The 27,259-nt window shown below is 59.7% G+C and overlaps 1 protein-coding gene across 2 annotated transcripts; it reads left to right on the top strand.

Moving 5' to 3' along the window:
* The first annotated feature begins 290 nt into the window (after positions 1 to 290).
* On the top strand, positions 291 to 26,968 carry SLC12A3 (solute carrier family 12 member 3). Of its 2 annotated transcripts, none has more exons than XM_059667979.1 (26): positions 291 to 617; positions 1,037 to 1,180; positions 2,542 to 2,617; positions 3,278 to 3,373; positions 3,663 to 3,802; positions 4,181 to 4,291; positions 5,433 to 5,544; positions 5,732 to 5,862; positions 7,101 to 7,185; positions 8,213 to 8,367; positions 8,606 to 8,713; positions 8,864 to 8,987; positions 9,467 to 9,568; positions 10,423 to 10,578; positions 11,194 to 11,293; positions 12,286 to 12,397; positions 12,607 to 12,747; positions 13,896 to 14,002; positions 15,056 to 15,138; positions 16,146 to 16,223; positions 16,740 to 16,841; positions 17,794 to 17,905; positions 19,095 to 19,181; positions 19,739 to 19,874; positions 21,203 to 21,270; positions 26,527 to 26,968. In XM_059667979.1, exons 1-26 carry the CDS (start codon positions 336 to 338, stop codon positions 26,666 to 26,668), a joined length of 3,090 nt encoding a protein of 1,029 aa, XP_059523962.1. In that variant the 5' UTR covers positions 291 to 335; the 3' UTR covers positions 26,669 to 26,968. The 2 variants fall into 2 exon arrangements, with proteins under 2 accessions (XP_059523962.1, XP_059523960.1); XM_059667977.1 differs by having other exon boundaries at positions 1,034 to 1,180.
* The last annotated feature ends 291 nt before the right edge of the window (positions 26,969 to 27,259 follow it).

Below are 27,259 nucleotides of genomic sequence, written 5' to 3'. Positions count from 1 at the left end.
GGAGGGGCCTGCTGTGTAGACACAAAGCCTCAGGCTGGCAGCTGGGAGCTCGGGAGCTGGGTGGGCCCTACCCGAGGGGGCGGGGCATCAGGCCTTTACACCCAGCCCTCGGGGGGGGGGGGGGGGCCCAGGTGGGGCCCTACCTCCACGATCACGTGGTGGGCAGGACTGAATGGGCACGTGCTCTGCCTCCCACCCAGTCCAGGGACCCTGCTCGCCTGCCCTGGGCGGTTTAGGCCAACCTCCCAGCCTCCCCCTGCTGCAGGCCCAGCCTATAAAGCCACCCTGCGTGTCCCCTCCGACCCTGGCCCCCGCCCCTGCCACCCAGAGCCACCATGGCAGAGCTGCCGGGGTCGGAGGCGCCGGGGGACCCCACGCTGTGCACTGGGCGCTTTACCATTAGCACGCTGTTGGGGAGCGATGAGTCCCCACCGCCGGCTGCCTACGACAGCAGCCACCCCAGCCACCTGACCCACGGCAGCACCTTGTACATGCGGACCTTTGGCTACAACACTATTGACGTGGTACCGGCCTACGAGCACTATGCCAACAGCGCCCTGCCCGGCCAGCCCCGCAAGGTCCGGCCCACACTGGCCGACCTGCACTCCTTCCTTAAGGTAAGCATCGTCTGCTGTGTGACCTGACCCAGTCACCTACCCTCTCTGAGCCTCGGCTCTGTCACCTACGCCATGAGGATAAGTGTCTTCCTCAGGGGTCGAGAGGCCCAAATGAACCGTGGACATGGGAGTGGGAAGCTCTGGGTACATGTAATGTGTGTGGTTCAGTCATTGGCAACCCAATTAAGCCAACGAGGGCTGCCTAGAGAGGTAATGAGCTCCCCGTCCGTGGAAGCATGCAAATAGAGGTTGCACACACCTGAAAGAGATGGAGAGAGGAGAGAAGGAAGGTCTGCAGCAGAGAAGAGCCTTGCTGGGTTTGCTGCCTGGGAGGCTGGGCTGTGGAGGGGGAGGGCTGGGAGCTGCAATGCTGTGACCCCTGCCTGCCTGCCTCACCGTGGTCTCTGGGCTCCCAGCAGGAAGGCAGCCCCCTGCACGCCCTGGCCTTTGACAGCCGGCCCAGCCATGAGATGACGGACGGGCTGGTGGAGGATGAGGCGGGGACCGGTGGCGAGAAGAGCCCGGGGGAGCCCGTGCGCTTTGGCTGGGTCAAGGGGGTGATGGTGAGTGGGCTGTAAACAGGATGTCTGGGAATCGGGGGTGGGGGGGAGCTGGAGCTCCGCCCAGCCTCAGCTCTGACCCTCAGGCCTTAGCGTCCGGGGCCCATCCTGTGCCTCGGCTTCCCCATCTGCATAGTGACCTCACATTTTCTCTGGTTTTGTGCTTCCTGACCTCCATTTACTCCCCAGAGGGCAGGGTGGTGTGGCAGAGGAGCCCCAGACACTCCCCAGACGGAGACCTGGCCCTGGGGCAGATCTCTTTTTGGCTACTGACTTGTCCTGTGACCTTGGACACGTTACTTAGCCTGTGTCTCAGTTTCCTTATTTGTGGAACAATTAGCATTAAACCAGTTAATGGATGTGAAGTGTTTGGAGCCAGGCCTGCCTGGGAGATAGTAGAAGAAATGGCACTTCCCCCAAAAGGCCACCAGAGGGCAGCACCGAACACACAAATCCACAAATGTGTTTTTCTCATTTTCCGTGATGGGAAGGGGGCAGGCTTGCTGTGGTGTAGCGCACCAGGAAGTCTCCAGACACCAAAGGATCAAGTGGACTTGGCTTTGGAAGGCACTGTGGAACTATTCGGAGGGCGTGGCATGAGATATAAGAGAAAGCTTTAGGCTGGGAGGCAGTGGGCTTGGTTCTGACCTTAACTCTGCCAAGCTGCCCGCTGGCTGTGCCCCTTTCCTCTGTCGGACCCGTCAGCACCCCGAGAGGCGCATATGGAGATCCTGGATCTCCCTCCCGGGCTGTGGAGTCGTGGACTGCAGAGCCCCACACGGCCTGGCCTGGCCCGGCCCGTTCAGCAGCTCCGAGTGGATGGAGGGCCTTAGACCTCTCCCACATGCCCTTGTCCCAGCCTAAGACTTGGCTGGGGCAGTGCTTTCCACTGGGAATTTCAGCCTCGGCCAAGGCCTCTGGCTCTGTTTTAAAATTGGAAGCTGAAGTCACAGCCACTTGAGGCCTGATTTCTGCCTGTATGTGGGGCATTGGCGCAGCTAGCGTTTGCTCATCTCCCCCTGAATGCCAGACCCTGCACCAACCAACAGCTGGTCCTTGGGGCCATGGCCAGCGCTGCCAGACACAGGATCCCGGGCTTGGAGTAGGGGAGGGGGGGTGATGCTTGCGGCCCATCCTCAGGCCCCAATGAGAGGGCAGGAATGTGGGTGGGCAGCCCCTTCTCCCTGCCCCACAAAACCAGAAGGGCATTGAAGTGGGTAAAGCAAAGAAAGGACCCAGACGTCCCCTAGCCCAGGTGCCTGAGGCCATGCCATGACTGGGGACAGGGACTGTGTATTTGGCCTTGGGGCCTCTTTGTCCCCCTACCTCCCCTCCCCCGGCCTCTGACCCCCCTCTCCTCCCAGATCCGTTGCATGCTCAATATCTGGGGTGTGATCCTCTACCTGCGGCTCCCCTGGATTACGGCCCAGGCGGGCATTGGTGAGTGCCCTTGGCAGGGAGGGGAAGGTGTGCTTGAACGTGGGCTGCAGAGACCCTGGTCCCCTGCAGGGGCAGAGGGCAGGGTGGTGTGGCAGAGGAGCCCAGGACACGGAGTCAGCAGGCCCGAGCGCTCTCCCCCTCAGCAAGTCTCTTAACCTCTTGGAGCCAGTTTCCACTACAGAGCATCCAGGTTAGAGCTCAGACTCTGCACAGAACAGTGTGCAGATGCTAGCTCTGTGCCATGCTGTGTGACCTTGGACAAGTTTCTTAACATCTCTGAGCCTTGGTTTCCTCACCAGTAAAAGAGGGTAGTAACTGTCTCTACCTCACAGACCTGTTGTGGGGTTTCTATGATGCATGTGAACAGCAGAGGACTGGGCACCCAGAGGTGCTCATCAAATGGTAACTCTCACCTTGTTTTTTATCATTCAAGGAGGGTTCCTTCCCTCCCATACCCAATGATCCTTTACATGTTGGCTCAGTAGCTCCCTGATAGACCAGGGAGGTAGGCAGAGACCCGTTTTCCAGATGAGCAAACAGAGGCTCAGAGAAGGGCAGTGATTGAAGTTACATGGTTTCTCACGTGGCTCCTTTACCTGGGAAATGCCCCGACTGAGTTTTGGGGTGACCACGTCCCCGCCCGCCCCCCCCTCCCCACAGTCCTGACCTGGATCATCATCCTGCTGTCGGTCACGGTGACCTCCATCACGGGCCTCTCCATCTCGGCCATCTCCACCAACGGCAAGGTCAAGTCAGGTGGGCCCCCACTATTACCTTCCCCACCCCACTACTGCCTTTCCCCACCGCCTCCTCTTGTAGACCCCCCAGTCTTCACCCTGGGAATGGTCTCTGAACCACTTCCCACCCCCAACCCCAACTGGGGCTGCTCCTTCGGGCTCCAGGGGAGGGTTTGGGGCAAGCTCTGCACACCCACGGGGCGGCCTGGGGTATTTCCTGCGCCGTGGTCCCCTCTCCCAGCCACCGCTTCTGCCACCCCAGCCAGCGCACTCCGCGGGGTTCATGGCTCCTGGCTCTGTCCCCGTAGGTGGCACCTACTTCCTCATCTCCCGGAGCCTTGGCCCGGAGCTGGGGGGCTCCATCGGCCTCATTTTTGCTTTCGCCAACGCCGTGGGTGTGGCCATGCACACTGTGGGCTTTGCTGAGACCGTGCGGGACCTGATCCAGGTGAGGCCAGCTGACCCCGGGCAGAGGGGGCCCACCGCCTCTCAGCCTCCTTCACCCCCTCTGGGCTGGGCCTTCCTCGGCCCAATGGGCCCATCAGGGACCACGGCCCCAGGGTGATGGCTGTGGGTGACCGTGACCAGCCCATCAAAGAAAGGCCATCCCCAGAAGTCCCCTTCGGGGCTGCGTGCTGCCTGGAGGGCCACTTGCCCAGACCCTCAGCAGCTGTTCTGGGGGGTCCATTGGCAGGGAAGGTGTCTGGGTCTGTGTCGTCCTGGGAGAGATCACCCCGAATGAGTGACGCAGGTGGAGGGGTCTGGGTGGGGTGCTCAAGGGCAGCACGCAGCCGGCCTGTCCCCCCCCCCCCCGTCCCCCCGCCAGGAGTATGGCTCGCCCATCGTGGACCCCGTCAACGACATCCGGATCATCGGCGTGGTCACCGTCACCGTGCTGCTGGCCATCTCCCTGGCTGGCATGGAGTGGGAGTCCAAGGTGAGGACGGGATGTGGGAGAGGGGGCCTGGGGTGTCACGTGGGCATCATGGGAACGGGGCACCGGTCCTCCTCCTCCTCCTCCTTCTTCTTCTCCTTAATAATAATAATAATAATAATAATAATAATAATAATAATATATGTTTTTATTGATTTCAGAGAGAGGAAGGGAGAGGGAGAGATAGAAACATCAATGATGCAAGACAATCATTGATGGGCTGCCTCCTGCACAATCGAGACTGTAACCCGGGCATTGCCCTTGACTGGGAATCGAACCATGACCTCCTGGCTCCTAGGTCGACGCTCAACCACTGAGCCACACGCCTGGGCCTGCCTCTTCTTATCTGTATTAGCAAGGCTTTAAGATCTGCCGCGGTGACAGAGACCCTATGGAAGGGGCCTTAAACAAGAGGCGTTCATTTCTCTCTCTTCTAACAGCCCAGGTGTCCCTGGTTCCTGGGGCTCGGGTACCCAGACTCCTTCCCTCCTGTGGCCTCTCCACCCCTGGGGTGTGACCTTCATCCAGGGTCCATGAGGGCCACCACCACCACGTCCACAGTCCAGGCAGCAGGAAGGGAAATATCCCTTCCCCTCATATCCCACCGGCCAGAACTCGGACTCATGGCCACCCCTAGCGGCAGGGGTGCTGGGGGAACGTGGTCTTCATTTAAACCCCTCTCCCGCCAGCAGTCAGAGGGCTAGCACTGGGGAATGGGGGGAGGACAGATGTTGGGCGACAGCCGGCCGACCCGGCCAGACCTGGCTCCCACCTTCTCTCCTCTCTCCCCCTCGCTCTGACCTCCAGCTACACTGGCCTCCTCGCCGCCCCTTGAGTGCACCAAGCTTCGCCCCATCACCCTCTCCTCAGGACCCTCCAAGACCCCTTTCCAGGCCACCCTGCTCCAGTAGCCCCCGACCCAGTCCCCGTCACAGCCCTGCTCTCACTCTAGATTCATGTTCCCTCTCTCTCAGCAAGACAAGAGCCCTGTGAGAGGATCAAGTCCTGAAGAGAGCCTGCAGCGCGATGATGAATGAATGAATGTGTGAATGAATGAGAGAGAGACCTTGAGCAGGCTCTTCCCTGCTGGGGTGCCCTCAAGAGGGGGGCCAGGCCATCTGACCTCTTGGTCCTTCGCCCCCAGGCCCAGGTGCTCTTCTTTATGGTCATCATGGTCTCTTTTGCCAACTACTTGGTGGGGACGCTGATCCCCCCGTCTGAGGACAAGGCCTCCAGGGGCTTCTTCAGCTACCGGGGTACGTGCAGGTTGGGGCCTCTGCCCAGGGGGACAGGGACAGGCTGCCCACCCGTCTGGCCTGTTCTGTGGGCACCGGGAGGAGGGGATCCCCGACTCCATGGCCAGGAGCTGCCATCGGAATGCCCCCCCTTCCCGGCTGGGCCCCGTGGGGGGGCGGAGCCCTGACGCAGGCCCTGGCTTTCTAGGGGACATTTTTGTCCAGAACTTGGTGCCCGACTGGCGGGGCCCGGACGGCAGCTTCTTCGGGATGTTCTCCATCTTCTTCCCCTCGGCCACCGGCATCCTGGCGGGGGCCAACATCTCCGGGGACCTCAAGGTGAGCAGCCCGCCCGCCTCCCTCTTCCTGGCCCTGCCACCCAGGGTCTCCCCCTGGGCACGGAGCTTGGCACCAGGGGCCGAACTTCTAAACTCCAGTCCAGTCCAACCCAACTCAGTCCAAGCCAGTGCCACTCACTCCGCCCAGTTCTCAGGTTGTCGGTTGGCATCAGTGGCACCCTAGGCCTTGAGGGCCACCCCCAACATGGGCTAGTGTCCTCCCTCACTGCTGGGAGTCAGCCTAAGGGGAAGACGGACCCGCTGACCTTCCGCAACGCGGGCCGGATCCCGCTGCTCTTTGCTGGGCTGACATCCTCCCAGGGCCCTCCGCCGTCCTGATGCAGGCAGGCTCCTCAGCCCGGTGTTCAAGGTCCATGTCGCCACAGCCACGACCCCGCCCCAGCCCAGGATCTGCTGCTTTGCTGTGTTGCCCTGTCCCCCATCTCTGCTCTGTGGACTCTGGCCTTTGCCTCTGCTCTCTGGGACTCTCTACCCTTGTTTCTTTACCTCACAAAGTCTGTTCCTCTTTCATTTTTCAAAAAAATAAAAATAAAAATATTTTTATTGATTTCTGAGAGGAAGGGAGAGGGAGAGATAGAAACATCAATGATGAGAGAGACGCATCGATTGGTTGCCTCCTGCACGCGCACTGACCAGGGCCGGAGATCGAGCCGGTAACTGAGGTACGTGACCTTGACCACAATCGAACCCAGGACCCTTCAGTCCGCAGGCCGACGTTCTATCCACTGAGCCAAACCAGCGAGGGCCAGTCTGTTCCTCTTTCAAATAGCACCTCCATCCTTACATCTGTCCCTGCCCCCCGGCAGCATCGGGGCCCAGCGTAATGTCAGGGCTCTATTGTCCCTGGAGGACTGAGGCCTACCTCTGCATCTCTGTCCAGCTAACGGTCAGGCACATACAAGGGGCTCAGTACAGGTTTGTCGAGCGAATAGTGGTGAAGCGTAGCAAATGAGAGGTGTGAGCGGATGTACCTGCTTCCTGCCGGTGCCTGTGGCTACAGCCGAACATAAAACGGACCGGCATGGAGCTGGTTGGAGGGTCTCTCCCCGTTTGGGGCTCCCGGGGCCCTGGATGAGGTCTCAGCCCTGTGACCTTGGTTGTGGCCTGTCCTCCTGGAAGCCCCCAATTGCAAAGTCCCTTTCCCTCTGGGCCCCGCCCTGAGCCTCAGACAAGGGGCAGGGGCTGGAATCGCTGATGCCGGCTCTGCCTCCCGGCCAGGACCCTGCCATCGCCATCCCCAAGGGGACACTCATGGCCATCTTCTGGACCACCGTCTCCTACCTGGCCATCTCGGCCACCATCGGTAAGTAGTGGCCAGAGTGCGGGGGGGTCACAGCGTGGGGTTCAGATCTCTAAGAGGGAGAGCTGGGCTGGGAGGACTTTGCAACCCCCGGAAGTAGAGGCTTAGACCTTATTTTTATTTTTATTGATTTCAGAGAGGAAGGGAGAGGGAGAGAGAGATAGAAACATCAATGATGAGAGAGAGTCATGGATCGGCTGCCTCCTACACGCCCGACACTGGGGATCCAGCCCACAACCTGGGCATGTGCCCTGACCGGGAATCGAACCATGACCTCCTGGTCCATAAGTCAACCCTCAACCACTGAGCCACGGCGGCCTGGAGTGGACCTTGTTTTGAGGGCACCTGGTGGAGACCAGAACATCTCCATGGGGGCAGGGACAGGCCAGGCCCTTCAGTTCCTTCAAGTCCGAGGTTACAGATCCCAGGGTGTGGAAACCACGTTCCGACGACAGGAATAACATCATGTTATCGGTGAGGTGACCGTTACTGTCCTCGTGAGGGAAAGATTTCAATCGAGAGACAAAGTGGAGGAGAGCAAGCGAGGAGGGATTGGCCGCAGCAAAGAGCAAATGGTGGAGCCGGGCTCGGACTCAGCCCGAGCTGAGGTCACCTGCCTCTCCCCGAGATCCCCACGGGGGCTCCTGCTCCTTGTGAGGGAAGCCACTCGCCGATGACCGAGGGACACGGGCCAGGTCACGCCAGGCAGGTCCGAGGCCCGGGACTCCGCTCTAAGGAGGACATGGGGGCCTTAGAGAGGTCACCTGAGCGCGCTGTGCCTCTGCAGCGAGACAATACAAGTACTAGTAACACCTGCTTCCCAGGCCTGTGCCTGGCACACAGTAGGTGCTCCTGTGTGTTAGCTGGTATCAGTGTCTTTACTATCATCATTATCATTATTATTATTATGACATCGTCATGTCACATCAGCAGCATCTCCCTCCCTGCAGAAGTGGCCGGCATTTTGGGGGCGGGACAGCGGAGAGCAGGGGAAGGGAGCAGACCTCCCCAGGCCCTCCCTCCTCCTCAGGCTCCTGCGTGGTTCGTGACGCCTCCGGGAACCTGAATGACACGGTGACCCCAGGCCTGGGCGCCTGCGAGGGGCTGGCCTGCGGCTACGGCTGGAACTTCACCGAGTGCGCCCAGCAGCACAACTGCCACTACGGCCTCATCAACTACTACCAGGTACCCGGGCCCCACGGGACACAGGGCTGCCGAGGACAGACATGGTTGGGGGGATGGGGGGTAGAGGTTTGGGCTCAGTCCCTGCCTGGGTGGACACTGGGATCCCGGCGGATGGTTGTGGACTCTGATGGAGCCGTCAGGACCCAGCCCTTGTGAGAAGAGGCGACTGGGGTGCCCCAGGTGGGGGCTCCGGGCCTGTCCCCCCACCATGCCTGCTCTGAACCCCGTGTCCCTGCAGACTATGAGCATGGTATCCGGCTTCGCACCCCTGATCACAGCCGGCATCTTCGGGGCCACCCTCTCCTCTGCCCTGGCCTGCCTCGTCTCGGCCGCCAAAGTCTTCCAGGTGAGGCTGCAGAAGGGGGGTGGTCAGTACCCAGAGGCCAGGTCCGGAGGGAGCAAGCAAGACCGGGTCCAGGCGGCTGCAGGGGAGAGGCGGGAGAGGAAGGAAGTTGGGGTCCCGGCCACAGGCTGAGCGCGTGTCCTGTGCCCGCAGTGCCTGTGCGAGGACCAGCTGTACCCTCTGATCGGCTTCTTCGGCAAGGGCTACGGCAAGAACAAGGAGCCGATCCGTGGCTACCTGCTGGCCTACGCCATTGCCGTGGCCTTCATCATCATCGGTGAGCGGCTGCCGGGATCCGGGTCTGCGGGGCAGGGCTGCTTTCCCTGCTGCTCACCTGTGTGCCCAGCGCCCAGCCGGCCTGGCAGGTGTCGGTGTAAGAAACAGGGGTGCACTGGCTGTGCCCTGAGGGGGCAGCCCACCCTGGTTTGCATTTGATGTCCTTTTACCTGGGGGTCTGAGAGGACCTCAGACTGAGGACATGAACTCAGACGCTCTGGGGCGGGGCTCCTGTGGCCATTCGGTGGGGTCTACTCCCACGTGGCTCTCCATCTCCTGAAAAGCTGGCACTTGCCAGTTTACAAAACATTGGCCCTTTGAGCTCCTCCAAACGCTGGGCCCATTCCACAGATGAGAAGGGGGAGACTCGCTGAGCCTCAGAGGCCGGTCCGGGCTGCCCCCCACTTTGAGGGTGGTGCCAGGTGGCTGCTTGGCAGAGTTGCCCAACAGGCCATCCTCTCTCTCCCTGGGTCCCTGCAGCCGAGCTCAACACCATCGCCCCCATCATCTCCAACTTCTTCCTGTGCTCCTACGCCCTCATCAACTTCAGCTGCTTCCACGCCTCCATCACCAACTCGCCCGGTGAGCAGCCCCTCACCCTCCACGGGGGCGGCACTTGGGGCTCAGGGATGAAGCAGGGGTGGGGGTGATGGGAGGCATGGATGCAGGTGGGCAGACCAAGGTCACCTCTCAAATCCAAAGCAATGAAAAGCACCATTTAAGTACTAGTAGCAGCCAACCTCTGTCGAGCCCTGCGGCGTACACCGTCGTGGGTAAATGTACCGCCGACGGCGCACAGAGGTTTTCCTAGGACCTTCCTCGGCCAGTCTTACCGGAGTCCGTGGTCTGATCCCCAGAAAAAGACGAGAATGGGCCCGGGCCACAGACGGGGTTGCTGCAGGTTGCACAGCGCAAACCTCCAGGGCCGCCCCTCGCGGGTGTCAGAGATGTGAATGCTTATTACGAGCGTTTTCTGGCCGATGGCAGTAAAGAGTCTCCAGGAAGACTTTTGCTAATTGTCCCCCCATTGCCGATGCGCTGGTCGCCGGGCAGCCTTGTCTATAGACCATGGGCCATGGTGCCCCCGCCTGGTGCCCGGGGCGGCTGTCGCTCGCGGTGGCCCTGGATGGGCTGCAGTGGGGAGCCGGGCAGAGCACATCCTTGCCCTCCACCTCACCTTGGCTCGGCCCCAGCCGTGGGAGCCGTGCTCTTGCTGACGCTGACGTCTTGCGGCTGCCTCCTCAGTGTCGCCTGCTGATGTGGCAGAACACCAGCCAACATCGGCGTGGGGTCCTCCTGGACCCTCCAGGCCCAGCCCCAGGAGGCAGGGGTGGAGGGTGGGCACAGGCTGGGGCCCCGGCTCTGGGCCCTTTGCCATTGCCACCCAGGCCTGCGCAGCAGCGCCGAGCGTGCCCACTGACCTGCGTCCCCCTCAGGATGGCGGCCCTCCTTCCGCTACTACAGCAAGTGGGCGGCGCTGTTCGGGGCGGTCATCTCCGTGGTCATCATGTTCCTTCTCACCTGGTGGGCGGCCCTCATCGCCATCGGCGTGGTCCTCTTCCTCCTGCTCTACGTCGTCTACAAGAAGCCAGGTGCGCGTGTCGGGCTGCGAGGGCCCGTGGCCCCCGCTCCCCCGAGGCCACCAAGCAGGCCGTCCGACCCCTCAGCCCAGCTAAGGGCCCTGCGTCGGGCTCCGGGCTCCCCGTGGCGGGAGGGGCCTAGGGGAATGTGCCCACTGAAAGCCCACACCTCACCCTGGGCACCCAGGACCCCGCCTGCCCAGGCCCGTCCTGAGAGTGGGCCCTGGTGTACACACCTAGGCCTGAGGGTAGCCAGGGCCAGCTGACGGTAGGGCAGGGGCACGGCATGGCCCATGTGCAGGGGTGTCTGCGTGCATGCAGGCAAGGATGCCGGGGTGACAGCCATCAGGGGGCGGGTGCAGAGCTCCAGGGAAACCCAGAATTCGACGTCTGAACGTGGCCTTCAGGCCACTGCCCAGGTCTGTTTGTCAAGGGAGGGGACCATTTGGCAGTTTAATACCTTGACGTACAACTTTTAAACAGGTAGCCGCATGGTATGTGCAAAGGTTAAGAACAGGTGCCAGGCGGCCTGCTCCCCTGGGTGCTGGGTCCTAAAGAATGCCACCCCCCCCCCCGTGTCTGCCTTCTCCTTGTGGTTCTGATCTCACGCTCCCCCCGCCCCCCTAGAGGTGAACTGGGGCTCCTCCGTGCAGGCCGGCTCCTACAACATGGCCCTGAGCTACTCCGTGGGCCTCAACGAGGTGGAGGAGCACATCAAGAACTACCGGTGAGCACAGCGTCGGGCCCGGGACCCGGGCCACGGGTCCTGCCTGGGAGGCTCCAGGCCGAGACCTGTCCGCTGACCAGGGCCGACCCGGGGTGGGCACAGCCCCCGCCAGGGAGGGAACAGAGGTGGCCCGCCTGGGGATCAGGGGACGGGGTTGACATTGCCAACCAAGGGGAGCAAGCACGAGGGGTGAGCTCTCTGTATCTGAGAAGAAGATGCTCTTCGCAGTGCGAAGGGCTCCATCAGGCCGACAGGTGGGGGAATGTCCCCACAAGGACCCGAGAGGCTGGCCGAGAGCCTCTTCAAAGCCGGTTCCCTCCTTAGTGAGGCGCATCCTGCCCCAGGCCCCCCTTCCCGACCCCCTTCCCGCCAGATCGTCATGCGAACGATCGGCTCTATTTATGTTGCTTCGCTGCGCCAGTGCCCTACACCGTCCCACCACAGCCTCTGAGGCGTATGAAATTACTAGCCCCATTCACAGACGAGCACGCTGAGGCACAGAGTGGTTAGGGAACTGGCCCCGGGTCACACAGCGGAGTGGCCAATTTTGTCTAACTGAGTCTGGTAGCTGCCCTTGACCATGACCCATGACCCTGGGCTGCCTCTAGACTCAGAGGCTGAGCCACCCACCCCGGTGATGACAGGGTGAGTTGGTACGTGACCGGCCTCCTCCCCGCCCCCCATCTTTACTCTCCCACCCGTGCCGGGCTGGGCAGCAGCACCAGGGGCAGTGGGGAAAAGGGTGGTTTGCCAAGTGGAGCTTTTGGTGGCCCGAGCAAGAAGGACAAAGGAGACCCAGTGTGGTGACCACCGTGAAATCTGTCAGGGCCCGAAAGCCACCCTTGGGTCCCGGACAGGAAGATGAGGTCCAGTGTGCAGTGGTTCTAAGCAGGGAGGCCAGGAGGTGGTGGAAATCCGGGCCCCGGCGTTGGCACCCAGACCCCCGTGGGCTCTGTCCGGATGGCTCATCCCTTTCCCCTTCCCCTCCTCAGCCCCCAGTGCCTGGTGCTCACGGGGCCCCCCAACTTCCGCCCGGCCCTGGTGGACTTTGTGGGCACCTTCACGCGGAATCTCAGCCTGATGATCTGCGGCCACGTGCTCATCGTGAGTGCCCCCTGGAGGTGGGGTGGGGTGGGGCTGTGCTCCTCAGGGGCCTGGGGCGAGATGTCCACCCACGGGACACCCCCTCCTCCTCCTCTCCCTCCCCTACGTCCAGCCCAGCGGGCAGCCTCCAGGGCAGGAGAGGGGCTGAGTTTCAGGCCAGGGGCAAAGGCAGTCCCTGATGTCACCTGCCCCCCCCCACCCCCCCGCAGGGACCCCGCAAACAGAGGATGCCTGAGCTCCGGGCCATCGCCAACGGGCACACCAAGTGGCTGAACAAGAGGAAGATCAAGGCCTTCTACTCGGACGTCATCGCCGAGGACCTGCGCAGCGGGGTCCAAGTTCTCATGCAGGTGCGCGGGCTCGGGGTGACCCGGAAGGCAGGGCATCCTGGGGGCTGGCTGAGGGCCCCGTTGCTGCAGCAGGAGCCCCACCTTCCTTGCCTCCCCACATAAGCCCTGTGGAATGCACAGGCCCCGGGGAACGGACTGGGGAGCCGGTGCGGGCTGTGCCACCTTGGGATCCTCTAGTCTTTTTTTTTTTTTTTTTAAATATATTTTATTGATTTTTACAGAGAGGAAGGGAGAGGGATAGAGAGTTAGAAGAATCGATGAGAGAGAAACATCGACCAGCTGCCTCCTGCACACTCCCCACTGGGGATGTGCCCGCAACCAAGGTACATGCCCTTGACCGGAATCGAACCTGGGACCTTTCAGTCTGCAGGCCGACGCTCCATCCACTGAGCCAAACCGGTTCGGCGGATCCTCTAGTCTTGAGTGTTCTTTTAAAGATATCATTTACCAACGGCAGAGTGAAAAAAAAAAAAGTTAAGGATATAGTTTTCATATGCAGACCTACTCAGTGGTAGGAAACCACCTGGCAGGTCAAGGTTGCGAACATTCCTCTGGGCATTTTACTGCTCGGTTTTCTCATCTGTGAAATGGGCTCCATAGATGACTGACAGGTGTTGATTCTGATTCAATATATGGGCATCCCTTGTCATAGTTTTAAAGATTTCTCAAAATTAAAAAAAAAAAAGAACATGTAGGGTCTCCTTTTGGGGTTACGCCACCACTTTAAAATGATTAACTTTGTTATCTGAATTCCACCTCGAAATATTAAATAATATTTTAGACATTAAAAAAGCAAACAGAGAGCTATCAAAGATGTATGGGTTAGATGGCCCAGGAATATGCCAAGTTTGACACCCATGTTCAAGCCCCTTATTGAGAAATAATTCGAGAGAGAAACAGGCGCTGGGATAATTAATCCAGGACAAATGGGACAGTCCAGTCGCCAGCCAGGCCTGGACAGGCCACAGGGGTCTTTGCCTTTCTCATGGTGTGTCCAGGCCCACAGGACCCTGGACAAGGGGGTGTATTTCCTGGGTCCTTTGCCACGTGGGGGAGAGAGCAGCCGGGCCGAGAGCCCCACCCTAGTCACAGACCAGGGCCCCGGGGGTGTGAGGCCTGACTCCCCACCTCGTCCCTCCCCGCTGCAGGCCGTGGGTCTGGGGAGGATGAAACCCAACATCCTGGTGGTCGGGTTCAAGACGAACTGGCAGTCGGCTCACCCCGCCACGGTGGAGGACTACATCGGCATCCTGCAGTGAGTGAGGGCTCGCGGGGGGCGGGGTTTGGGGTCTGTCCACTTGGGCCCTTGGGGTCTCTGGGCCTTGGGAAGTGCAGGGGGAGCAGTGTTGACGTAAGAGGCTGAGTCACTGGCTCAAAGCTGAGAAAGGGGCTAAGCAGGTAACACAGAGAGCAAAGTGGCCCAGGCATGGGGCGCCAGGGAGCAGTGGGGACTGTGGCGAACTGGAGACAGGCTCTCGGCTCCAGTCAGTTGTGCCAGGAAGAAACATGGGCCAGCGTTGCCAGATCTGCCGGTTTTACAGAGAAGCTGAAGCTATGGGTGTTCAGGTGAAAACCTGTGCCCGCCTGTGGGCTGCAGGACAGATGCAGGTAGCCAGCGCGAGGAGCTGAGGTAGCACCTAGGAGCAGGCGGTGAAACCAGCCCTCTGTGGGGGCGACAGCATGGGGAGTGGACGGGGGGTTAACTCCACACCCTTCCTCATTTATCTCGCGGGAATGTTACAGCAGGAGGTGGGGACACCTGCTCTCCGCTCCCCCAGCTCCCGCATCCCACGAGTCCAACCCCTGAAAGGTCCCTGTCCCAGAGACGTGCAATCCTTAGCCTGTTAGATCAGCCCTAATGGGGGGCCCTGTGTCCACCTGCAGTGAGTGTACTCTGATACGTGATCCATATAGACAACCCCTTCTTCAGTGTGTGAGCGTGGGCGGGTTACTCCCCAAACTCGGCTTTTGTGGCTGTGAAATGAGGTAATAATTCCCACCCACCCCCACCTCTGTTGCCAGAGTCGTGGGGATTATTGAAACGTATCAGGAGGACAGGGCCCGGCTCGAAGACTGGTCTGACTCTGTTTCCCCCTGAGTGCAGGGTCCTGGGATCCACAGTGCACCAACCGCAGAGCCAGAGGGTCCTGGGGACCCTCCGTGCTGCCTGCACATTGCCCAGATGGGGAGACTGAGGCCCAGGGAGGAGAAAGGGGATGGTGGGAGGCAGGCCAGCTCCAGACCTCCGGTTTTGTGGGGGCTGGCGGCCAGGGCTGCAGGAGCCTGACCCCACCTCCTCTCTTTCCAGCGACGCCTTTGATTTCAACTACGGAGTGTGCGTCATGAGGATGCGCGAGGGGCTCAACATCTCGGAGGTGATGCAGGCGCACAGTGAGTGCACGCCCCGCTGCTCGGCACCCCTGTCAAAATCCGCAACAGGATCCCAGAAAGTTCTAGAACCCAATTTTTTTTAAGTGGTCATGGGACGAGAGGGGGAAATGAGTAAGGAATGAAGGCCACAGACTCCTAGAAAGTCGGCTTTTCATGGCCCCTTAGAGCTCATCAGGTTCCCAAATGGAGAAACCGAGGCCCAGGGCGGGGACGTGGTCCATTCAAGGTCACGCGTCCCGCTGGGGGCAGCCCAGGCCTCAGAGGGGCCGGAGCCCGGTCAGTGCTTTAGTGACCAGATTGGCTAAGAAGGGCCCGGAAAGAGGGGAGAGGAACGCCCAGGGGAACACCCGCTAGGAAAACACACAGGAGGGCCAGGGAAACGGGACGCCTTGGTCTCCGAGACCATCGCTGGGCGCGGAGAGGGATGTGTGTAGCGTGTAAAGTCACGTATGAACATGCGGACTCTGAGTTCATGTGAAATAAACGACACGCATGAAAACAGATGGGGGCTGTGGGCCGGGGGAACGGAAGGGGCGGCCGCTGTTTCTCGCAGGCAGGGCTGGGGTCCTGTCACCGAGGCCAGGCCTGCCCGGCACGGGGCACAGGGCACGGGGCATGGGGCACGGGGCACGGGGCAGTCATTGAGCATTAACGCAGAGGGTCTTTGCGAGTGGCAGCCAGGCTCCTGACGACGCTGATCCAGGCGCTGGGGGTGCGGAGGGAGCTGCTGGGAGACGCAGGGGACGCACATCAGACAGTGTCGGAGGGGCCCAGCAGCCTCTCTGAGCAGGGGCCCTGGGGGGAGGCGCTCCTGGTTCCGGGGCACCCACCACCAGGACTGCGGGGGGGAAGGGAGCCCTGTCTGAGGGATGGAGCAAGCGGGTGGGGCTGGAGCGAGATCCGTGGAAGGTGGGGTGTCAGACTTGCTTCCTTGCAAAAGGGGGAGAAAGAACCGGGGGTCCTGGGCGAGGACAGCCTGGAACACAGCTGCTGACCCTCTCTTGCAGTTAACCCCGTGTTTGACCCGGCCGAGGACGGCAAGGAAGCCAGCGCCAGCAGGGCCCGGCCGTCCGTCTCTGGCACACGTGAGTCCCCAGCCCGCTCAGGGCTCGTGGCAGCTAGTGGGGGCCGCGGGGGAGTTTGGTCAAGGGCAGGAGGCCCCTGGGATCTCTGGGGTGGGGTAACTGTGGGGGAGGGGTGGCTGGGGCAGCATTGATGACTGCAGACCTGACGGGGAATTCGGTGTCTGGGCAGCTGGGCATCGTGGGAACACACCCAGCAGGCTCTGGGGCCTGTGTCCCTCCCCCTCAAGGCTCTCTGGCCATGCTCAACTGTCAGGGGAGGGGCAGGGTTCTCCTTCAGTTTCTCCCTACCCTCTCTCTGGGAGGCAGGGGCACCCACAGTGCAGGAGCCAGGGCATCCTGTGGGCATCTGTGAGGGGCTGCTGGGGGTGCCCTGGGCCACTCCTTCCCCCAGGCATGTCCTCAGCAGGGCGCACAGCCCCGCAACAGCCAGTCCACCGCCCAGGGCAGCTGTCGCAGGCAGACTCGGGCGTGTGAATGAGCTGCCCTGGGTGACCGCCCCTCCGCTCCGCTCCTCAGTGGACCCCGAGGCCCTGGTGCGGGAGGAGCAGGCCAGCACCATCTTCCAGTCGGAGCAGGGCAAGAAGACCATCGACATCTACTGGCTGTTCGACGACGGAGGTCAGCGCCCCTGCACACACACACACACACACACACACACACACACACACATACACATGCTCTCCCCGGCCGTCTTCCCTCCGCGGCCCTCTGTCTCTTGGCCTGTCCTTCCTGGCCGCTCTTGACACGGGCTCTGGTGGGACCTCAGAGCCCTGCAAAGGGGGAACCGGGGCCCCTGGGCCCACCCCTGGGCTTAGGGAAGCTTAGGCGGGCTCCTCTCTTGGTCCCCAGCTTTTCAGCTGTCAAATGGGGACTTCCAGGGAGGAACCATGTCAGCGTGAGCCGGAACCTTCAGACTCGATGGGCCTCAGGGTTGCAGCACACAGCATACATGGGGAAGGGGGGCTGGCGCCCAGGAAGGCTCAGGAATATTGACTTCCCACAGAAATACGCTCTCGCCCATTTTTCTTAAAACCCATGACTCAGCTCTATCGGCCCAACCTCTGATGTTTCTGCTCTAATATGTTCTCTGAGTGACAGCCGCCTTGACTGAGCACTTACGCTCACATGGGTTCACCTAATGCAGCCCCCTGGTAGGAACTATTATTAACCCCCTTTACAAATAAAGAAAGTGAGGCCCAGGGTGGGACATAATTTGTCCAAGGTTACGCAGTCACAAGTGACAGCCGGTCCTTGGCCTTGTGAGGAGAGATGACAGGGAGGGCTGAGGGCCCCCACCCGCTGGTCAAATGTTCAATCTTCAAGAAATGCCCGAGATCCTGATTTTAAGTGAAATCCCCCAATTATTACACGCCAGCTCACTTATTTGAAAGCATGGTGCAGGCCAAATAAACCTGAGCCCACAGAGCCCTGTGTGCCACTCTGGTTTACTCCGGCATGCCCATTATACAGATGGGCAAACTGAGGTCTGGAGATGGGAATTGGTGAGAACCCAGAGAGAGCTCCACCCTGAGAGCATTTTCCTCTTGATTCCTGGGACCCTCCTTGCCAGGCCTCACCCTCCTCATCCCCTACCTCCTCGGCCGCAAGAAGAGATGGAGCAAATGCAGGATCCGAGTGTTCGTGGGTGGCCAGATCAACAGGATGGACGAGGAGAGGAAGGCGTAAGTGGGGAGCAGGCGGTGTTCCCTTGATAAAATGCAGATGCCCCAGTCCCGACCATGACAGGGAGGGATGTTATATTTTAAAATCACACATCTGTTCAGGGAGAAACCTGTGTGAAAAGAAGGATGGAAAAGATCCCTCCTCCTGGGAAATGAGGCAGAGCTTAGACTCCACAGGGCCATGTCCCCGTCAGGCGTGGGTGGCCATCCCTGGTGAGACAAGAGGTGACTTTAAACCTATTTTTATGGACTTCAGAGAGGAAGGGAGAGGGAGAGAGAGATAGTAACATCAACAATGAGAGAGAACCATTGATCGGCTGCCTCCTGCACTCGCCCCACTGGGGATCGAGCCCCCAACCTGGGCATGTGCCCTGACCAGGAATCAAACTGTGACCTCCTGGTTCATGGGTCCACTCTCAACCCCTGAGCCACCACGGCCAGGCCACGAGTGACAGCAGTGGCCAAGAGATGGGGCAGCAAATGCTATGGAATAAGCGACAGTTCTCCTAGACTTTGTGGCTGACTCTCTGCTCAGGGACCCAGGCTTACCTCCTACCTAAGGCAGAGAGGGTGGGCCTGGCTGGGGGCGTGGCAGGCGCCGGCATCCAGCCAGAATCTGGTGACATTGGTTAATTTGCCTGGGTTTTATTGGTCACCTCTTTGATCAGATGTATAGACACATTAAAAAGTGAGGTGTGCAGCCCAGAGCTGGTCACAGGTACTGGCCAAATACTTTTCCATGTCACTCGTCATCAGCTGACCTGCCTTATCAGAATGCATTTATCGTCTGCTCCCTCCCCTACTCCCCGGCCAGGTTAGAATGTAAACTCCACGAGAGGGCAGGATTTGCTTTGTTTTGCTCACTGCTGTGTCCTCAGCGGGCGAGCAATAAAAATTTGGGGAATGAATAGATACATTGAAAAATATTTCTATATTATAAAAAAAATATATCTCCATCTTTCCCTGGCGTGGCTCAGTGGTTGAGCGTCGACCTTTGAACCAGGAGGTCACAGTTCGATCCCTGGTCAGGGCACATGCCCGGGTTGCCGGCTGGATCCCCAGCTGTGGGGCGTGCAGGAGGGAGACAGACAATGATTTTCTCTCATCATGGGTGTTTCTCTCTCTCCCTCTCCCTTCCTCTCTGAAATCAATAAAAAGAAATATTTTTAAAAAAATCTCCATCTTCCAGGATCATTTCTCTTCTCAGCAAGTTCCGACTGGGATTCCAGGAAGTTCACATCCTTCCTGACATCAACCAGAAGCCGCGGGCTGAGCAGTGAGTCCTGTGGGGGTGGGGGCGGAGGTGGGGGGGGGGCAGGCAGAAGGGCGGCTTGTGCCCTGTGACCCCTCTGCCCTTTCTCTCGGGTGAGCCAAGGGCAGGGGCGCTGTCCTCCCGCCTAGACTGGAACGGGCTCATGGAACGAAAGAGGAGGGAGGGGGTTTGCAGGTGTTTAGTTTCCCGTTTGCGTTCCTTCCGTTGCGTATCGGAGCTCTGGCCTTTGCCAGAAGCACACCTGGGTGGAGGCCGCCTGGGCGGAGGCCGGCGAAAGCTGACACTGATGCTTTTCTCAGAGCAAGTGTTTTTTTGTGTTTTTGTTGTTGTTGTTACTTCTCACCCGAGGATATTTTTCCACGATTTTTAGAGAGAGTGGGAGAGAGTGGGAGAGAGAGGGAGAGACAGAGAGAAACATCGAAGCGAGAGAAACACATCGACTGGTTGCCTCTTGCAGGTGCCCGACCAGGGCCCAGGTCAGGGTCACGTGCTCTTTAAGCTCGTCCTGGTGCGTGGAAACCAGGCCGTCTCACCTGGTGTCCCTGCTCGCTCTGTGCCAGCACCAAGCGCTTTGAGGACATGATTGCGCCCTTCCGCCTGAAGGACGGCTTCAAGGACGAGGCCACCGTGGCCGAGATGAGGCGGGACTGCCCCTGGAAGATCTCGGATGAGGAGATGAACAAGAATAGAGTCAAGGTGCAGAGGGAGAAGGGCCTCGCTGGGGGGAGGGGTGACAGCCATTTTTGCGGGTCAGGACTCTGGGCCCATGTGTCCTGAGCTTCCTTAACGCCCTCCCCTGGCCCCCAGCCCTGCTCCCCTCCCCCTCACACCCAGCCTCGGAGGCATCCTCCAGCCACAGTCACTGGGCTGGGCTGAAGGGTACCCGGCTGTGGGTTGTGGAACTCACAGTCATCCTGGACCTGAGGTCCTGGTCCTCCCGCCCACGTTGACTCCCCCTCGTCATGGCGATGGACGGCCGGAGTCCGTCTCTCTGTCTTCCCCAGACTCTTTGCCCCGTGGGGACTCTGAGACAAGTGGGGAGGCCAAGGGAGAAGTTGTCCAGCAGCCTGGCTCCTCCCCTTAGCCTGTAGCCCCGCCCCAGATGCAGCCAAAGCCGTGGCCACCCCCTCCCCAGAGGGCACCCTCAGGACTTTCCTAGGGGCTGAAGGAGCCTGGTGGCCACCGTGGCTGTTCTGAGGCCAGGGGCTCGGGGATCACAGTTTGTCACCCCGGGGGGTGGGATTGCTGCTCTCACTTGGTGAGCGGAGGGCAGGGATGATGCTAAACATCCTTCAGGCCACAGGACAGTGCCCACAAGAGTTCCTCCTCCCCTAATGTCGGTAGTGTGAGGCCCGGGGGCCCTGACCTAGGTTCATTCACTTCCCTCGATTTTCCATTCTCTCAAATGGGTGTCCCTCTCCTGCCAGACTCGGGTGCCAATCATTTCTGAACGGTTTGGAGACAGGCCTTGGGCTGGGCGGGAGCCTCCCCCACACCCCGGCCCCACACAAGCTTTGGGGATTCCTGCCCAGACGCACACACAGCTCCCAGCTCCTTGGGAAAAGCCAAGAGTCCAAACGAGGCTCTCGCCGACCCTCTTATGGAGGATCGTCCCACCCCTGCTCGGTTCCACCGTGTCAGAGCCTTCCGCACACGCGTGGGCTCTCACTCCATCTCCCCCAGACTCCCCTGGGGCGGGCCTCATACTCATTTCACAGATGGAGACAGGGGAGCCCAGGGAGTCAGCGTGCCTTGCTCAGTCCTCTCTATGCTGAACTATCAGCTGTCCCAGCACCACGTGAGCTGGTTCCCCCCATAACTCCGCCTTTGCCATGGTCATAAGGTCAGGCAAGGAGAAACCCAGGAGGGCTTCGCACAGTAGGGCCGCTTCCTCCTCGAGGCAGGAGAACGGATAAGGATAGGGACAAGGCACGCATCCTGTCTGAAATGTTGCAGAGGCCCCCGGGCTGGGTGGGGATGCTCCTGGGGACCTGGGTTGTGACCGGTGGCTTTTCCTCGCCCAGTCCCTGCGGCAGGTGCGGCTGAATGAGATTCTGCTGGATTACTCCCGAGACGCCGCGCTCGTGGTCATGTGAGTAGCGGAGGGGGCCTGGGTGGCGGCTTTGGGAGGGTGGCCCCTGCTGGGGACCTGAGCCGCCTTCCCCTGTGAGATGCAAGGGCCCACAGTCTCACCCGAGTGCCTTAAACAGAAGTCTTAACTTCACAGGGCTGAAGGTCTTTTTTTTTTTTTTTTTTTTTTTAAAGGGTTTATTGGGCCATTGCTAGTAAAAAAAAAAAATAAAAGGCAGGAGCCGGCCAGCATGGCTCAGTGGTTGAGCGTTGACCTATATGAACCAGGAGGTCATGGTTCCATTCCCGATCAGGGCACATGCCCGGGTTGCGGGGCTCAATTCCCAGTGTGGGGTGTGCAGGAGGCAGCCGATCCATGATTCTCTCTCATCATCAGTGTTTCTATCTCCCTCTCCCTTCCTCTCTGAAATCAATAAAAATGTATTTTAAAAAATAAGGAAGGAAGGAGGAAAGGGAGAAAGAACCAGGTCCTGGGACAGGGGGTCTGAGCCCCGCGGCTCTGCCTGGCGGAAAAGCCAGCATGTCCGCTCCTGGAGTTGAGCGCCTTATACACCAAATGGAGGGACAGAGATCTGGGTGGCTCTGAAAGCTGCGAGGTGGCCACAGCGTCCACAGGAAGACGTGCCCGTGCCCGTGGGCTGGCCGGGGGCAGAGACGGGAGAGACCACGTGTGAATAAGCAGAGGCTCCTGGCGACGGTGGCGCCTGGCGGCTCCCCCTTGTAGGTAAACGTGGACAGAGCTCCTGGCAGTTAGCAGATGTTCCCACACACACTCAGGGCGTGCCCGGCGTCTGTTGGTTTTGCCCGGCAGTTGTTAACCATCCACCCCTCTTGTCTCCTCCTTCCGCCCTCTGGCCTGAGGCCATTTACTTTGGGGCAGCTCACAGCGCAGGATGGTCAGGGCCAGCTGTCCCAGCCCGAGGCCTCCACCGTCCCAGGCCTCCCTGCCGCCCCTCACCACTGCTCTTCCCTTCCCTGTTGCCTTTTCCTGCCGAACTCGTCTTGGCAAAGGGGACCCAGGTCATTCCGGAGGGAAATCGATTTCTGCTTGTTTGGGAATCACCCAGCCCTCTTTGGCCGCCGGCCACCCCCAATGGATGTCGGTGCCAAGTCTGGGCAGCAGGAGCAGAGGCCGCCCCAACCCACTGCCCAGGCTCCGAGCCGGTCAGCCCTCTGGCTTCCGTTGCCGCTGCCCATCCAGTAACCCACCAGAGCTGAGTAAGTGGGAGGAGACGGTGGCACAGAGAGGGTCTCACGGTGGCTTTACTCTCTCGGAGGAAGACGTGGCCAGTGATGCCACCAGAGTCCCTTCCCCGGGAGGCCCAGCTCAGAGGCGAACACCGGCCTTCCTTGCATTTCCCGGGACTAGGCCCCTGGGAATCCTGCAGGCCAGCCAGCGGCCTGTGGAACCTGTTTTTCCTACCTGAACCCAGGATCAGGGGCCTGATGCAAAATGACAATGTGGGAGCCCTCTGTTCAAAACCCATTCGGAATCTCAGGATGGTGTCAGCGGGCGTCAAACCCAGCGTGAGACCCTTCGGGTTGTGCGAAGTACGGGTTGTGCAAAGGTGCAGTTTGAGGCCTGGGAAACTGGCTCGCCCCACACTGCCTGGGGCTCGTGGGGAGATGGATTTTTTTGTACAAAGCAAATGCTTCCTTTAATGAGGAAAGTGCTGGGTTTATCTCAGCCTCTGGCCAGTATGTCTCCAGAGAATGTCCCCAGGGCAGGGGTGGCCTGGGAGAAGCCTGGGTCACAGTGCAAGGTGGTGGGACTGGCTTTGAGCTGGGACGGCTCCCCAGCGTCTCCTTGGGTGTGGTGGCTGGTGTGTGACATGGCCCTTCTCTGAGCCTCAGTTTCCCTGATTATAGAAAAGAGCTACACGAAATGACTTCCAAGATTCTCTTCCCCTCGGGCCTGTTATGGTTCGAGGTTAATTTGCCACCTGTTGGCACTGCTCCCCTCCTACTCCCCCCTCACTCCCCAGACCCCACAGGGAAAGCATGCCCTGCCCGCCAGCCTCTGTGGGATTAGCCGATACACAGAACACTGAGTCCAGTCGCCTCAGAGCAGCCGCCTGCACACAGCGTCCCACCCCGGCGGCAGCTCCAGCTGTTGGCTGCGGGCCGCTCCTCTGGGACAGCACGTAGCTGCATTTTTTGCATCACTAATCTCCAACGCAGACTGCCGCCCCACCTTCAGGGGCCTGGAAAATGACAAATTCCTCCATTCCTTCCAGAGACCCGCATTCCCCAGAACTTCCAAGGAAACAAATTCCCCCAAGCCCCAGGAAAATGACAGAATCCCATTTCCCAGCATCCTCAGATGCACGGGCCATGCTCCAGCGAGGGGTGAGGCAGAATCTGGTTGTTTGCTGCTTACAAGTCCGGCGTTTATCTGATTGTGGCCGTGTTTCAGTTCCGCTTAACCTGCGCCGAACCACCCTATAACCAGCCCGACCAGCTCTGCCCGGATCGACAACCTTATTTCTGGTCTAACTTGGGGGGTCTAGACCCTTCTTTTTCTCTATAAAGGCTCCCTCCTCAAAGCCCAATAGTGATAATCAAAGTAATAATCAGCATGCATTGATTGAGCCTGTCAGACACTCAAGGTATTGGGCCTGATTAATTTTCAAAACTCTACGAACTGGCTCTATTTTAATCACCCGCCCCCGCCCCCCCCCCCCCACACACAGACACACAGACACACACACACACAGACACATACACAGAAATGTGCACACACACAAAGACACACGCACACACACACGCACACAGACACACACACGCACACAGACACACACACACAGACACACACACACATACGCACACAGACACAGACACACACGCACACAGACACACACGCACACAGACACACACGCACACACTTTGGAGATGAGGACATTGAGCCGCAGAGAAGTTAAGCAACTTGCCTGGGGCCTCACAGCTGTGCAGCGGGGCGGGGGTTGGGCGGTGAAGCCGTGACACCGGTTCTGAGGCAGGGTCACCGGTTTTGCATGTGGCTGAGATCCAAGGCCGCCTTTCTTTGTGGCTAAGAGCTGCAATTCCGGGCAAAAAGCCCCTTGCCCAGAGTGGCCTTTTTTCTCAAGGTGAGTAGCTTAACACGCACACCTCCTGCGAGCTGGACTGGCGCGTCAGCGACTGGCGCTGGCCCCCGCGGGAATGAGGGGTGTCCCCCGCCCCCAGACGCAGCCACCGGTCCCCTCGTGGCCTTGGAGGTTTCTGAATTTAGTGCCTGAAAATGCTGTGCTGGTCCCCAGAGGGCATTTCAGCCTTTGGCATAATGTAACTCAGGAAGGTCGGTTTCAATATGCCCACTTCCCTTTCCCCAGAGAGTCACCAGCCACAAACTCATTCTAACTAAATGTCCTTGTTCTCCCTGCCTTCCCCAGTCCTGGGGACCTTGCTTTTTACAAGAGGGTAGTGTCCCAAGTGGAGCTTTATTTATTTATTTTTTTATTGATTTCAGAGAGGGAGAGAGAGAGAGAGAGAGAGAAACATCAATGGTGAGAGAGAATCATTAATGATGAGAGAGAATCATTGGTAGGCTGCCTCCTGCACGCCCCACACTGGGGATCGGGCCGGCAACCCGGGCATGTATGTGCCCTGACTGGGAGTCGAACCCGGACCTCCTGGTTCATAGGTCAACGCTCAGCCACCGAGCCATGCCAGCCAGGCCCGAGTGAAGCTTTTGAGGGTGGAGTTTTAAATAAGGGGCAGCTGTTTAGGGGCCTGGATTCTCCTTCTCAGTGGAAGTGGGGGTTGCAGGGAGCCAAGGCAGCTGGGGTGGGCGGCCCCAGGACTTTGGGTCAAGTCCCAGCTCCGCCACTCACCAGCTTGGTCAGTAATAACAAGTGTGAGAACAGCTGCTGATGGGATGAGCCGCAGGCGAGGGGCCCCCCATGTGCTCGTCTTCCTCGGGGCTCTCAGACACCCCAGGAGGGAGCTGTGTGTGTCCTTGCTCGAGGGCAGAGAGCCATCTGTTAAGCCACATGGCTGATGGCGTGACAACGCCACGACTCAGAAGGCTTCTCTGACACCAGCGTCACGCGGCCCCATCCTTTCTGCCCCGTGTCCCCAGCTGTGGGCCCTGCCTTCCCCCCAGGGTTGTTTTTGAGGTTCAGCTGAAATAAAACCAGCAGGTGTGCAGTCCCACCTACGGTGCTGGGGCCCCCACTTCCTGTAACCCAGCTGGCTCTGTGAGACGCCGGCTTCTCCCAGCACCGAGAGCGGGGCACCTGTGGCACCACGGTGCCTTTTTGGAATCTCAAGATGGTAAAAAAGCCACTGCCTGAAACAGCCATGAGAATATGGCGGACCAGCCTCCCTGAGCAGCGAGTTATTTGCGCAGCTTTGCAGTTGGGACCAGGGGCCCTCCCAGGGCGAGGGCGGAGACCTGCTCCCAGGGCCTCACCTATAGAGCAGGACAAGGACATGCGTGTGAAGGTGTTATGTTGTGGCCACAGTCAGGTGTGTGGCTGGAGAGGCAAGACGGCCTGATTGGAGTGGCCTGAGGGGTGGGATCACACACTTAACATCCCAACGGATCGGACCATGTTCTGGGCGCAGGAGAAAGGGGAGTGAATAGGACAGACCCGCCTGCTCGTGAGTGAACATCCATTCTAGTGCAGGGAGACAGACAATGGATGAATGAATGAATGAATGAATGAATGAATGAATGAAAAGAGGGTTTTGAGAGTGTGAAGTGCTGTGGAGACAATGACACAGGGTGATGTGAGAGAGATGGGAGACCTGCTCTGTAGAGGGAGCGGGGGAGAGGGGTGACCAGGGAAGCAGGTGCACTTGAGCCAGGATCTAAATGATGCAAAGGAGTCAACCAGATAAAGAGCCGGTGGCGCTGCCTGCCAGGTGGAGAGAGCAGCAGGTGCAAAGGCCCTGGGGCAGGAACAAGCTTGCCATTTTGTCCAGGGGTGATTAGAAAGCTGCCGTGCTCTAGGGCTGTGAGCAAGGCTGAGGGTGGGAGCAGGTAAGGCCCGGGAGGCTGGTGGGGACCAGATCATGGTGGCTTACAGGCCATGGCTTCTTTCAGAAATGCTCCATGGCCGGAAGTACACTTAGAGTCGCTAATAGGGAGGATGACAGGTCATTCTGGGGTGGCCGGGAGGAAGGGCTTGGAAGGGGTCACTAAACAGTTGCCGTTCAGAAAGCCAACTACGATCTGGGCCGCGAGCGGAAGGCCCCTGGGTCATTCCCCGTCTGCCTCTCCCCCGCCCCCCAGCACCTTGCCCATCGGGCGGAAGGGGAAGTGCCCGAGCTCGCTGTACATGGCCTGGCTGGAGACGCTGTCCCAGGACCTCCGCCCGCCCGTCATCCTGATCCGAGGGAACCAGGAGAACGTGCTCACCTTCTACTGCCAGTGACGCCAAGCGTGGCCACGCCTGCCCGAGGCCGAGGGCGCATCCCCTGGGACACCCACCTCTCCCCGGGAGGAGGCCTGCGCTCCGTCCCGCCCCAGGATCTGACTGAAGAGGCTGCAGGTTTCCAAACTTTGGTCGGACCCCACTCCCCTCGGACCTGTCCTCCGGGCTTGGTTTTATGGGCTGGAGAAGGAGCCTTTGAAGCTGGGTGAAAAGTTCTCTGGCGGATCGGACCCATCGTCCTTTTAAGTTCTTCTGATTTTGATGGCAGCGAATTAAGATTTCAGTCTTTGATTGATAGACGAGTTTGAGTCAGAGTGTTGGCTGTTTGTACAGACGTTTCCGTGCCTGCCTCCTGCAAGGTCAGGAGAAGGGGCGCCCCACATGCACACCCCTGTCGCCCTCACCGAGGGACGCAGGGCTCCTGGAACCTCCATACTCATGCAAATTTCTCTAGCCACCTTTCACCCCCTGCGCTTTCAGTAATAATGCGTCTTCGGTGTTTTGCCTGCTTCGCTGGGGGACCAGGGACTTTCAAACTGTTCAGGGCTGCAGCCCACAGTGAGGGATAGATTTTATGTCGAGCCTTGGAAC

The sequence above is a fragment of the Myotis daubentonii genome, chromosome 15, assembly GCF_963259705.1.
Source record: "Myotis daubentonii chromosome 15, mMyoDau2.1, whole genome shotgun sequence".
Lineage (NCBI taxonomy): Eukaryota > Metazoa > Chordata > Mammalia > Chiroptera > Vespertilionidae > Myotis > Myotis daubentonii.
The sequence above is the reverse complement of the archived record's forward strand: the minus strand, read 5'-3'. Positions and strand labels throughout refer to the sequence as shown.